The 14,803-nt window shown below is 40.4% G+C and overlaps 1 protein-coding gene across 1 annotated transcript in view; it reads right to left on the bottom strand.

The window, feature by feature from the left end:
• LOC148005606 (MLV-related proviral Env polyprotein-like) overlaps nucleotides 1–14,803 on the bottom strand; it is an 84,564-nt gene that overhangs the window by 45,696 nt on the left and 24,065 nt on the right. Inside the window, exons 2-3 of the mRNA XM_087551556.1 lie at nucleotides 13,034–13,143; nucleotides 12,648–12,998 (exon numbers count right to left, since the gene is read on the bottom strand). Coding sequence (XP_087407682.1) covers nucleotides 12,648–12,998; nucleotides 13,034–13,143 — 461 coding nt within the window. The remainder of the gene's footprint in view (nucleotides 1–12,647; nucleotides 12,999–13,033; nucleotides 13,144–14,803) is intronic.

The following is a 14,803-nucleotide window of genomic DNA, read 5'->3' as shown; positions in this document are numbered from 1 at the left end:
TTAGAGGTGGTGAATGGAAATACAGATGGGGCACCTAACGTTGTGACCACCACTGAGATCCTGGATCAGCACTGTGTTGTCTAAATTTGGTTTGTTTAGGTTGTCACAGAAGCCTTATATGTCTCTGACTCACAACTGTGAGTCTGTAGTCAATACCATGGCAAAAGTAAATGCCTTGCTATTTACACTCAATGGGAGCATGGATCATGGAATCCTACATGGTTTGCAACATAGACCACAAAGTTCTACATGTTTTCTTGCAACAGCACAAACCACAAATATATGCATGGCTTCTGGAGTCAGCACGGAACATTGTCCTCAGCATGGTATCCAGTAGCAGGCAAACCATAGTCATCAACATGGTTCTCAACTGCAGCATGGACCAGAGGCATCATCACTGCCCTTGGCTCCACAGGGCTCTGATGACAACATGGGCTACAGGTACCAATGTGGTCTCCAGAGGCAACATGGCTGCAACAAATGGGAGAAAACTTTTTTACATTTTTCTTGTTTTAGACAGGGCCTCACTGTGGAGGCTGGCTGCCTAGAACACATAGAGGAGGTTATCCTTCAACTTACAGAGATCTCCCAGCCCCTGCCTCTGGAGTGCTGAGAATAAAGGTGTGTGCAGGCATGCCTGGCATGTTTATGTTGGTTATGTATTAAAGTAGCATATCTGCTGGGATTTTCCTATATCTTGTCTTTAGGAGGAAAGTAGCAATGTGTGTTGCTACAAATCTTGAGAATTGATTCCTTTTTTGTCATTTATTATTATTATTATTATTATTATTATTATTATTATTATTATTATTATTATTTAATCTTATTTTACAGTCCAGTCACTATTCTCCCTCCTGGTCTGCCCTCTGTCTGTTACTCATCCCATACCTCCTCCACTGTCTCCAAGAGAATGTTCCTACCCAAGTCACCCCTACCCCATCAGACCTCCCAACTTCCTGGAGCCTCAAATCTCTTGAGGAATAGGTGCATCTTCTCTCACTGAGGCCAGACCAGGCAGTTCTCTGCTGCATATGTGTCAGGGATATCATATCATCTCATGTATGCTGCCTGGTTGGTGACTCAAGTGTCTGAGAAATCTCAGGTGTCTGGTTTAGTTGAAACTGCTGGTCTTCCTATGGTGTCATACTCCTCCTCAGCTGCTTCCAGCTAATTCGACTCTGGCTTCTGCCAATTGGTTGGGTGTAAGTATCTGCACCTTACTCTTTCAGCTTCTCATTGGGCTTTTCTAAGGGCAGCCATGTTAGGTTCCTGTCTGTATGCACACTACAGCATCAGTAATATTGTGAAACCTTGGAGCCTCCCCTTAAGCTGGATTCCAAGTTGGGCCAAACACTGGACCTCCATTCCCTCAGTCTCTTCTCAATTTTTGTCCCTGCAGTTTTTTTATACAAGAACAATTCTGGGTCAGAGTTTTTGACTGTGGGATCTCAACCCCATCCCTCCAATTGATGCTCTGTCTTTCTACAGGAGGTGGACTCTACAGGCTCCCTCTCCCCACTGTTGGGCAACTACAAATTGGCAAAGAAGAAGTCAAGGTATCACTATTTGCAGATGATATGATAGTATACATAACTAACCCCAAAAGTTCTGCCAGAGAACTTCTACAGCTAATAAAGAACTTCAGCAAAGTGGGTGGACATAAAATTAACTCAAATAAATCAGTACCCTTCCTTTATACAAATGATAAATGGGCTGAGAAAGAAATTATAGAAACAACACCCTTGCCAATAGTCACAAATAATATAAACTATCTTAAGGTGAAACAAGTGAAAGATCTATGTAACAAGAACTTCAATCTCTCAAGAAAGAAATTAAAGAAGACCTCATAAAATGGAGAAATCTCCCATGCTCATGAATTGGTAGATTTAACATAGTTAAACTTAAAATGGCCATCCTACCAAAAGCAATCCAAATATCTACCATAATCCTCATCAAAATTCCAACACATTTCTTCAAAGACATGGAAAGAGCAATTCTCAAATTCAAACAAAAAGCCCAGAATAGTAAAAACAAATTTTTTGGACTTTTTAAAAATAATTTTAATAGTGATTTATTTTATCTTATCAAGGTTTTAACAAAGTATGCCATCTTTGGTTTTAAGAAGGTAGGACATTACACCTAAAAGAGATAAAATCTTTGAATTCCCATATAAAAATCACTGCTTATTGAGAACTGAAAATGCAAACTCTTTGGAAGTTATCTTAATCTATAGACAGCCTAAGATAACCAAGATTTATTATTCACCTGTGATTTGGATAGCATAAATCATAAAAAAGTAAAACTTAAAAAAGTATAAAGTATATGGAATAAATGATTCTTTCCAATATTTATTTAGTAAAATTCATTTTTTCTTTTTCCTGTTTTTCATTTATTTTATTATTTCTTTTTCTGTTAATTCTTTTTTTAAATTTTTTACTAGATATACTTCTTTACTTACAATTCAAATGTTATTCCTCTTCCCAGTTTCCTGTCCATAAGCCCCCATTGCTTCCCCTCCACCTCCCCCATACAGGTATTCCCCATTCTTAACAATAAGAGAATTGTTTGCTTAATTTAAGTGAAATACTGAAGCTAGTGAGTCCAGAAAAAGAGGGCAAAACTGTGTTAACTCTCTGCTGGCCATTGCTTCACACCCTCGGGATTACATCTGGGTTTCAATTTTCCTTGAGTCTGTTTCCTCCTTTCTCAAATCTACATTTTTAATATTTCTTATAGTGCCAACAGCTATCCAGCCAAACATAACCCACTCCTGGCCAGGCTCTCCTGCTATCACAGACTATGTTCCAGAAAATCACATTCTTTCTTTGGAACTGAGTACAGCTGACAAGACTCTTCGCACATCTTCTCTCCTTCCTTCAAAAATCACACTTGGGAAGAGGAAACATGCACATACAGAGTGAAGTGGAATCACAACATGAATTATTCCATTTCTTATGCAGGTGTTCTGATTGTGTGTCCGTCAGTCTCTTCTTCTCTTTCTTAAAAACCATCTACATTTTGCATTTTGGGAACTAAGCATCATGGTATTTAGTGAAAATTGTTCAAGTTTGCTCCTCCACTTTATACAAAAAGACTCTTTTCAATGAAAGTGCTTCATGAGAAAATGAATGACTTTAAAATCGATTTATATCCTAACACACAATGAGATTAAGCATCTTGGGTCACTTTCAGCCATAAGGGCTCATGATAATCATGAGCCATTATGGTATCCCAGTGGCTAAGAATTGTTATTTCACTATGTGTTTTTGAGATACTAAAGACTTTGGCTACATAGACACTATTTAAGACAGTTCACTACTATATCCTTAAAAGTCATGGAATTACAGGGGCTTATGTTAGTATTATGAGACTAATTTATTTATTGCCTTGCTTCATAAGGTGTTTGCAATTATCCTAACAGAGGTTCAACTCTGAGAGGTTTCTCTTCTGTAGGAGAAGCCAAAATAAAAAAAAATAGCTCTGTGCTGAAAGAGAACCCATTATGGACGAGTTGGGGGCATCAATGGAAGTTTCCTTCCCTCACAATATTGTGACACCTAAATCCTGGGACACATTGTATGTCCAGAGGGAAAGAGAGCATTGCTCTGAGCCCTTCCTAAGTTTTAGAAAACAAGTGTTGCTGAGGTGAGGCAATGGTGTTCCTTTGATCAGAAGCTGTGAAGCAAGAGCCATTCTGGGCTCCAGATCCTCCTGCTAACCACTGACCTTCAGGACAGTTGCTACTGCCAAGTGGACAGAGAATGATTATTTTCTGGTTCCCAATTTCTGAGTTGTGCACAGTAGGCTAGACCAGCTCAACAAGTTGACTTTTGTGTACACTATTTTGAAATGGTATAATCAACACATTTTTCTTGCTGCACATGGCAGCAGAAGAGAAGAACAGACTCTATTAATCGATCTGCTAAAACTTTGGTCTACAGGGAAATAAATCTTTCAACCTTTGAGTTATAAGGACAGTAGTTTTCCTAAGGCAGTGGGGATATTTTAATTTGCTTCCTGTGAAAAGCCAAAACTTAGTTTTCAGTACACTCTTATATTCAGGAACACTAGAGATCATTGTTAGCTACCTCCTATTTTACTAACCTTGACTTTTTCTAATCTTAGATGTGCTCACACTATCTCCAATAAAATATTTGTTTTGATAAATATAAAAGCAGAATAAACTGAGACTCTTTAATGAGTTTTCTTCTGCTTACATATAATCTAATATACCTGCTACTCTAGCCAATGGATAAGAGGGAAGGTGACATCACATTGGTAAGGAAGTATCATGCACATGGCCTTGCTCTCTTATACTTTTGTTATAACCAATAAAGCATAGTACTAGATTTCTGGTTCAAAAAACACAAGATAAACGTAGATAAAAAATACTTGACTGCTATGAAAACTCTTCCTGTGAAGAAAAACCTCAGCTCATAGAAGCTGATTTTTAAAGGGAGAGGATTTGTGAGCAAGGAGTATTCTGACCAATACACACTTTAGACCATCAACATTATTAAGATTATATATCAGAGGCAAAGGGGAAGAGGAATAGCATGTGGATGGACTAAATTTGGAATACTTATCGTCATTGTGACAAAATTCAACTTTAAAAGAGAAATTTCTAGTTCATTCAAGATTTTAGAGTTTCATTCCATTAGGGAGGTAAGGCAGCACAGAGATGCTCATGTCCTAGTAGCCAGGTTGCAGAGAGAAAGCCCGGCCAAGATTTCCCTCATTCCTCTTTTATTTCATCCAGGTTCCCAGCCCATTTGATTGTATGACCTCATTTAGACGAGATCTGAATCTTATCTGAAAATGTGCTAGCATATGTCCATAGGTTTGGTTTGTTATTTTCCTGTCTCTCAGTTAGATCAAGTTCATAATAAGTTAATCCCCGGTACTCTGTCCCTTGTCAACTCAACATCCAAATGCATCTTAAACTATAAAATTCTTTTCCTGATTAACCAAAATACTAATATTCAACTCAAAAACGCAAATTTCTTCCAGTTCACTACAATGAATCTTGTAATATTAACATTTACAACTATGCAAAAGGTAAAGTTCTAAGTCTCCTCTGAGACTCGAGAAGTGCTCTTATTCATGTGCAACTATAATGACAACAACAACAACAACAACAACAACAACAAAAGCCTACATGTTATACTTTTAAGACACAGGAATTGGAGAGTGAAAAGAAAGGATGAGAATAAAATAATGATAACAAGTAAAATCTAAGCTCTCTGTGTTTTAATTTTCCACAATAAAATACATTGTAAGTTTAGAAATGTAACAAACGCCCGGCCCGTAGCAGCTCTCTGCTCCCAGACACCGTGGGAGAGAGACCCGACCGCCTGGTCAGGTGGGCACTCCTGAGGCTGCAGAGCGGAAGAGACCACCAACACTGCCCACCCCTGCCCACATCCCTGGCCCAAGAGGAAACTGTATAAGGCCCCTGGGTTCCCGTGGGGGAGGGCCCAGGAGCGGCAGGACCGCTGCCTCTGAGACACCGCTGGAACCTGAAGGAAACAGACTGGATAAACAGTTTTCTGCACCCAAATCCCATGGGAGAGAGAGCTAAACCCTCAGAGAGGCAGACACGCCTGGGAAACCAGAAGAGACTGCACTCTGCATACACATCTCGGACGCCAGAGAAAAACACCAAAGGCCATCTGGAACCCTGGTGCACTGAAGCTCCCAGAAACGGCGGCACAGATCTTCCTGGTTGCTGCTGCCTCGGAGAGATCTTGGGCAACACCCCGCGAGCAAACTTGAGCCTCGGGACCACAGGTAAGACCAACTTTTCTGCTGCAAGTGACCTGACTTGTGAACTCAAGACACAGGCCGACAGGAACAGCTGAAGACCTGTAGAAAGGGAAAACTACACGCCCGAAAGAGGAACACTCTGTCGCCATAACAGGCTGAAAGAAAACAGGAAAACAGGTCTACAGCCCTCCTGACACACAGGCTTATAGGGCAGTCTAGCCACTGTCATAAATAGCAGAACAAAGTAACACTAGAGATAATCTGATGGCGAGAGGCAAGCGCAGGAACCCAAGCAACAGAAACCAAGACTACACGGCACCATCGGAGCCCAATTCTCCCACCAAAAGAAACATGGAATGTCCAAACACACCAGAAAAGCAAGATCTAGTTTCAAAATCATATTTGATCATGATGCTGGAGGACTTCAAGAAAGACGTGAAGAACTCCCTTAGAGAACAAGTAGAAGCCTACAGAGAGGAATCACAAAAATGCCTGAAAGAATTCCAGGAAATCATAAAAAAACAAGTAGAAGCCCATAGAGAGGAGTCACAAAAATCCCTGAAAGAATTCCAGGAAATCATAAAAAAACAAGTAGAAGCCCATAGAGAGGAGTCAGAAAAATCCCTGAAAGAATTCCAGGAAAACACAATCAAACAGTTGAAGGAATTAAAAATGGAAATAGAAGCAATCAAGAAAGAACACATGGAAACAACCCTGGATATAGAAAACCAAAAGAAGAGACAAGGAGCTGTAGATACAAGCTTCACCAACAGAATATAGGAGATGGAAGAGAGAATCTCAGGAGCAGAAGATTCCATAGAAATCATTGACTCAACTGTCAAAGATAATGTAAAGAAGAAAAAGCTACTGGTCCAAAACATACAGGAAATCCAGGACTCAATGAGAAGATCAAACCTAAGGATAATAGGTATAGAAGAGAGTGAAGACTCCCAGCTCAAAGGACCAGTAAATATCTGCAACAAAATCATAGAAGAAAACTTCCCTAACCTAAAAAAAGAGATACCCATAGGCATACAAGAAGCCTACAGAACTCCAAATAGATTGGACCAGAAAAGAAACACCTCCCGTCACATAATTGTCAAAACACCAAATGCACAAAATAAAGAAAGAATATTAAAAGCAGTAAGGGAAAAAGGTCAAGTAACATATAAAGGCAGACGGATCAGAATCACACCAGACTTTTCGCCAGAAACTATGAAGGCCAGAAGATCCTGGACAGATATCATACAGACCCTAAGAGAACACAAATGCCAGCCCAGGTTACTGTATCCTGCAAAACTCTCAATTAACATAGATGGAGAAACCAAGATATTCCATGACAAAAACAAATTTACACAATATCTTTCTACAAATCCAGCACTACAAAGGATAATAAATGGTAAAGCCCAACATAAGGAGGCAAGCTATACCCTAGAAGAAGCAAGAAACTAATCGTCCTGGCAACAAAACAAAGAGAAGAAAAGCACACAAACATAACCTCACATCCAAATATGAATACGACAGGAAGCAATAATCACTGTTCCTTAATATCTCTCAACATCAATGGCCTCAACTCCCCAATAAAGAGACACAGATTAACAAACTGGATACGCAACGAGGACCCTGCATTCTGCTGCCTACAGGAAACACACCTCAGACACAAAGACAAACACTACCTCAGAGTGAAAGGCTGGAAAACAACTTTCCAAGCAAATGGTCGGAAGAAGCAAGCTGGAGTTGCCATTCTAATATCAGATAAAATCAATTTTCAACTAAAAGTCATCAAAAAAGATAAGGAAGGACACTTCATATTCATCAAAGGAAAAATCCACCAAGATGAACTCTCAATCCTAAATATCTATGCCCCAAATACAAGGGCACCTACATACGTAAAAGAAACCTTATTAAAGCTCAAAACACACATTGCACCTCATACAATAATAGTGGGAGATTTCAACACCCCACTCTCATCAATGGACAGATCATGGAAACAGAAATTAAACAGAGACATAGACAGACTAAGAGAAGTCATGAGCCAAATGGACTTAACAGATATTTATAGAACATTCTATCCTAAAGCAAAAGTGTCCCGCGCCCAACGTCTCGCCAGCAAGAATGATGCGCAAACACCAGGATCCTTCTGCAGCAAAGCGTTTATTACATCTTGAAGAGGAGAGAGCGAGGCCCAGAATGGTGCTGCTTATATACACCCTAATGTGGCTTGTCCACGCCTGATTGGTTGCTTACCCATGATCTCATAGGCACGCCCCGGAGTGGGCAAAGACCTGGCACGAAGGCACTCTTGCACATGCGCACCCAGTTAACTTCCTGAAAGAAGTTGGCTGGCACGGCGAAGGCTGGCACCATCTTGTAATGGTGGAGGCTATCCTGGCCTTCCAAGTGGAGCGCAGTGGAGCCAGCGCCATCTAGCAATGGCGAATGTTATTGCGGCCCTCTACATCTCCCCCTATTTATTTATTTTATAACAAATCAATTATTTTATAGCAAATCATGATCACCCTATCGCGTGCAATGAGGAAACCTCAGCGATGTGCAAGGGCTGATCAAAGGATCACTGAGTCTCTCTCATCCCAGTGCAATGGATCCACAGATCCATGGGGTGTAAGAGCAGAGAACTCAGATACCGAGAGTGAGTCTCTCTCCTCCCAGTGCAATGGATCCACAGATCCATGGGGTGCAGGAGCAGAGAACTCAGATACCGACTAATTCCTCAGCATAGATAACCAAATTCCAGGGGAGGCCCCTTGTACAATGGCCACAAGTGCTTGAGTGATAACGGCCTTGTCACGTTTCTGTTGAGATCTGAGTTTGCAAACCAACCAAGTATGAACACTGATCCACAGCATAGGGCTGCACCAGACAGAGCCACTCCCGATAAGTAGTGGGCACCTCATTTGGTCCTCCTCAGCTGTTACCACCAAGGGCCGTAGTCAAGCCGCTCCTATAATAAAATGTAGCATTCCAAATCGTTAGTAGCTACTCCAGAAAGTTCACCCACTGTACTTGTCTAACAATAGATTGGGGGAGGATAACTAAAGACACTGCAGACACAATGTCTGCAGCAGTAATGGCTGCTACAATAGCAGCAAAAGTATCAAGGTCTTTTCCAGGACAGTTTAGGATCAGTCATTTTTCTCTGGAACAACCAGCAGACAATGGAACCATTTCTGAGATCTGTATAACCAGGACAGAGTTCCCCAGTCCACTGTAGCTTTATGCAGGTAGCATTCCTGTAAAGCTACAGTCTGTAAAATGACCAGTTAAGGCAGCAAGAGTCACCAGGGAAAATGAAGGGGGCAGCAACGGCTGGACTTCAGTCTTCCCCAGCAAGCAGCAGTGTACAGAGGGTAAGAGAGCAGGCCATAGTGGGACGGGACACACGCAGCGGTAACACTGACTGCAGCAATGGCAAAATCTCTGTGATGACAAAGGATGAAGGGGAATCTTCTATCTTCCTCTCAGGGCAGAGGAATGACTCCAGGGACCCGAACCAGGAGAGCTGAATCTTTATGCAACCAGGATCAGCAAGTCTCAGCAACCACTCAGGCAGCTGGCACACTCTTGTAGCATCCTGTAGAAAAAACACAAACATTCCCTCTTCCCCATATAAAATATCTGGACAGGATCATGCCAATATGTGGATCTCTCTATTTCACCTAGGCAGAAGTATGCCTAGTTGTAGGGTGCCATAAACTTTGGCATCCAAATTTTAAAATTGAAATAAAAGGAGCATTATTTAGCATACAGGGATAACTCCCCCTTTTTATTTATTAAGATATAGTAAAGATATTATTTATTAAGGTAAGTCCTCGAGGATTAAATTGAGGACACTGAGCATTTGTATTTACAAATTGACTTGTATACCAAATTATTGTCTCCAGCATAATTGTATTGGATATATAAAGAATGAGATTTTTTTCACTAATTGTTTTTATGTAAGGACTATAAGCTGTCTGGTATCTAGTCCTCCCTTGCTAAAGAGCCCAGGCAATCCAGTTTGAGTTCTTAAATGTCCTATAAAGGAACAGTATTTAGTGTTCTTAACCACTAAGCCATCTCTCTAGCACCTCACAAACTTTATTTACCTAAACATAAGCATTAATTAGAAATGTCAAATCTTGTAAATATTGTCCAGATTCAGTCGTACTAGAAATCCCTGAGCTGGCAGGGTGAGGCTGGGAGTTGAAAGTAAGCAAATGGAGTCTTCCTCTTTTCATGAGGGTGTGTTATCAACTCCATTACCATTTTCAAAGAGCTGGGTCTATGGTTTTGTTTAGTTGTCTGAGCCAGAGCACTGAAAGGACAGTGAGTTGTCAGACAATTTATACTGAAATCACTCACTGATTTTAAGTAGAAAACCTGTCTCTAATAAAGCATTAAGTAATTGAAATCAATTGTAAACTACAAGCCACACATTGGCTATCAGTATGTGAATAGAAAGTTTGATTTAAAAACAGTGGCTAAACTACAGAATGTAATAATCTGTGTTGAAGCAATAGAAACTCAAGAGAATAAACAAATGATCCAATCATACATGTAGCCTTTTCATTAGATGAACCACCTATAAATATAGTAAGCGCATTTCCTATAGGTTGTATGCACAAATATACAGGAAGTACAAAAGCATGTAAAGAGTAAAATTATCAATTTGGTCTGAAAAATTTGTATATGTAATAGGCCAAATATCAGTATTTTGTAATAACCAATTAAATGTTGTTTGGAATAAGATATGTTTCACCAGGTTTCTTTTTAAAATACTTCCATGACTCTAGTCTACAATTCTGTATTAACACAGCTGAAGCTTTATCTCCAATGTGCATAACCAAGACCTAAGTCCTCTGGTAGGGTGAGGTACTTAGCCAATTAACATATCCTTAGAAGCTTAAAATTAGCTTCAAATATTCTTATCTGGAGTAGTGTAACAGCTACTCCCCAAATATTAAAGCTCATTTTGAGAGCAAAGGTTTGTAGTAAAAATTTCCATATACATTGAAAGATTTAAGGTTCTAACTTCTTACATCGAAGAAGCAACAAAATTACATAATATAAGGCTATTAGCCATTCTTAATGATATCACTCTATGGGCTCTCTAAAATTATAAGCATGCTCACGAAATGAAAACTCAAAATCAATCCTCTAAATCTATCTTGAAATGGCAGTTGGAGTAAGTAAACTGGCTGTAATGTTCTCACAAGTTCCAAAACCTCATCAATCCTTCGTAAATCTTGTAACAATCTCTACCTGTTTGATTTTTTCTTAATTAAAAATAAGTTTGAGTTAGTCAATGTAACACTGGCAATCCTTAATCACAATCTTTAAGTTCTCTTTGTAACACCAGAGCACAACCACAAGGTCACCTGAGTTCTGAGTATGTGATTAGGCAGCTGTCCTTGGGGCAGTGGGATTAGCATTAAAATACAGATAGCTTCAGGGCAAACCACAACTTTGGAAATCAAAACTCAACCTCCAACAATCTAGTCTCCAAAATCCAGTCTCCAAGACACCAAGTCTATCCTTCATGCTACGAAGTTTGACTGCCATTTCCTACATATCAACACATGATGGTGCGGTCTCCAATACCTCAACAAAGAGACATTGTCCTAAATTCTTTTAGAAGCCTGGTTTCTAGAGTAAGAATTCCATAAAAAAATTATCTCAATTTAGACCTGTTTCCCTGGGTTGGCTCATGCCACATGTTGTCTAGAATGACTCTATCCAAATTACCAGTTTTATGTCAACTTTCTGTTACCAATATTATACCTTTTTAACCATATCCAACAACTTGAAAGCCAATAGTCCATAACCAAGGCAAGTAGAGCATATTTACACATTTAAAACCAATCAGAAACAAATTGAAGTGGCTACACATATCTTTAATATTTAGACCAAACACCATTTTTACCTTTTTAGCTATGATTTTAAGAGAAGCACCTTGTCACCTGTTGAGTCAAATACTAAGTCAGGGATTTTTCTAAGAGAAACAGCTATCAACTCTTGTATGGAAGAAGCCGAGAAGCTGTTGGCACCTTTAAGATCAGCTCGTGTAGACGCTTAGCCTCTAGGCAGCTTCTCCAGCTAATCTAGACACCTGGCTCCAGGCATAGGGGTCCAAAGACCTGATTGAAACTGTTTTTTATTCATTTGTTCCCTTTTGAAACGAGTTAAAACCAAGTCAAGGTGTGCACGACCAGCAGATAAAGTTTTTACCATTTTTTCTTTTGAACATGAAACATAAAACATTTAAACAACGAGAAATAAAAACCACAGACATACACTGACAGACATGGGGACATCCTGGTGCACCAGGGACAGACAATAGACAAAGAGGGAAAAAACCAGATGGTGTTCACGGTGACTATCCACTCGAGTGGAGTCGATATGGGCGATGGATTGTCTCAATTCCTGGACTAGTCCACCAACGTGTTGAAACCCAATTCCTGTAAGATACTGAGATATATTATCTGAGCAGCACGGCTGACATTCACCAATGGTATGGAAGTGAAACACAGTCCTGAATATTTTCACTCACAACCCAATTACATTAACTCCATCAGGCTGTGCACGGGCACTGAGATGTCCTTTTGTTTGATTTTCCTGAATAAATTTTCAGGCGGTCTGCCTCTATCAAGCCTAATCAGTATGACTTTGCAAAGCCGGAGCTTAAGCACACTTCTTACAGGCACAAAGACAAAATTTTTCTCCCAAAATGCTGTGTTCCTTTTATCTCCTTTTCTTTTCTTTTTTTCTTTCGAGACCTTTTCTCCCTCTGACATACTTTCTTGTTGCTCTGCAAGGACCCTCTGAACTGTCCTAAAGGCTGTAACGGCTTCCCACACAAAGAAAAAAATAAACAAAATTACCAGCCTTGCCCACAAAGGATCCATAACTTTCGGTTTCTTCACAGTGGCTCTCCACCTAGGCCCATATCTTTCTTCTTCATAGCGAGCTGCCTCATCTTCTAAATCCTCTTCCTCAGAGGGGCTAAGCTCGTCTGTTTCTGCACTATCAAGCCCCAAAGCCTCTAACTCCTTTACCGGATAAAGGCTTTTCCTTTTCGGGGCTTTCTCCTCCTTTCCCTGTTTCTCTTTCAGGGCGTCCTTTCCCCTATCTCTCGCTTCCTCGGATCTAAAGTCCTTGGAAGGGCCTTTTTTCTTATGTGCACCTTTTCTCTTTGAGCTCTTTAATCTTTCATCCCGCCTGTCTCTGACATGCTGTATCAAGACCAAACATGCCTCTCAGAGCTTACCTCTCGACCTGCAGTTCTGGACCCTCTCCGCGAACGAAGGCTCTCCTCGGCGTCGGTGATGGTGAGGCTTTTGTCCCGGGTTTCGGCACCAAATATCTCGCGCCCAACGTCTCGCCAGCAAGAACGACGCGCGGACACCAGGATCCTTCTGCAGCAAAGCGTTTATTACATCTTGAAGAGGAGAGAGCGAGGCCCAGAATGGTGCTTCTTATATACACCCTAATGTGGGGTGTCCACGCCTGATTGGTTGCTTACCCATGATCTCATAGGCACGCCCCAGAGTGGGGAGAGACCTGGCATGAAGGCACTCTTGCACATGCGCACCCAGTTAACTTCCTGAAGGGAAGTTGGCTGGCGCAGCGAAGGCTGGCACCATCATGTAATGGCAGAGGCTATCCTGGCCTTCCACATGGGGCGCAGTGGAAGCCAGCGCCATCTAGCGGTGGCGAATGATATTGCGGCCCTCTACACAAAAGGATATACCTTCTTCTCAGCTCCTCATGGTACTTTCTCCAAAATTGACCATATAATTGGTCAAAAAACGGGCCTCAACAGGTACAGAAAGATAGAAATAATCCCATGCGTGCTATCTGATCACCACGGTATAAAACTGGTCTTCAATAACAATCAAGGAAGAATGCCCACATATACTTGGAAATTGAACAATGCTCTACTCAATGATAACCTGGTCAAGGAAGAAATAAAGAAAGAAATTAAAAACTTTTTAGAATTTAATGAAAATGAAGGTACAACATACCTAAACTTATGGGACACAATGAAAGCTGTGCTCAGAGGAAAACTCATAGCGCTGAGTGCCTGCAGAAAGAAACAGGAAAGAGCATATGTCACCAGCTTGACAGCACACCTAAAAGCTCTAGAACGAAAAGAAGCAAATACACCCAGGAGGAGGAGAAGGCAGGAAATAATCAAACTCAGAGCTGAAATCAACCAGGTAGAAACAAAAAGGACCATAGAAAGAATCAACAGAACCAAAAGTTGGTTCTTTGAGAAAATCAACAAGATAGATAAACCCTTAGCCAGACTAACAAGAGGACACAGAGAGTGCGTCCAAATTAACAAAATCAGAAATGAAAAGGGAGACATAACTACAGATTCAGAGGAAATTAAAAAAATCATCAGATCTTACTATAAAAACCTATATTCAACAAAACTTGAAAATCTTCAGGAAATGGACAATTTCCTAGACAGATACCAGGTACCGAAGTTAAATCAGGAACAGATAAACCAGTTAAACAACCCCATAACTCCTAAGGAAATAGAAGCAGTCATTAAAGGTCTCCCAACAAAAAGAGCCCAGGTCCAGACGGGTTTAGTGCAGAATTCTATCAAACCTTCATAGAAGACCTCATACCAATATTATCCAAACTATTCCACAAAATTGAAACAGATGGATCACTACCGAATACCTTCTACGAAGCCACAATTACTCTTATAACTAAACCACACAAAGACCCAACAAAGAAAGAGAACTTCAGACCAATTTCCCTTATGAATATCGACGCAAAAATACTCAACAAAATTCTGGCAAACCGAATCCAAGAGCACATCAAAACACTCATCCACCATGACCAAGTAGGCTTCATCCCAGGCATGCAGGGATGGTTTAATATACGGAAAACCATCAACGTGATCCATTATATAAACAAACTGAAATAACAAAACCACATGATCATTTCATTAGACGCTGAGAAAGCATTTGACAAAATTCAACACTCCTTCATGATAAAAGTCCTGGAAAGAATAGGAATT

This window comes from Rattus norvegicus, chromosome 5, assembly GCF_021556685.1.
Source record: "Rattus norvegicus strain SHRSP/BbbUtx chromosome 5, alternate assembly SHRSP_T2T, whole genome shotgun sequence".
NCBI lineage: Eukaryota > Metazoa > Chordata > Mammalia > Rodentia > Muridae > Rattus > Rattus norvegicus.
The sequence above is the reverse complement of the archived record's forward strand: the minus strand, read 5'-3'. Positions and strand labels throughout refer to the sequence as shown.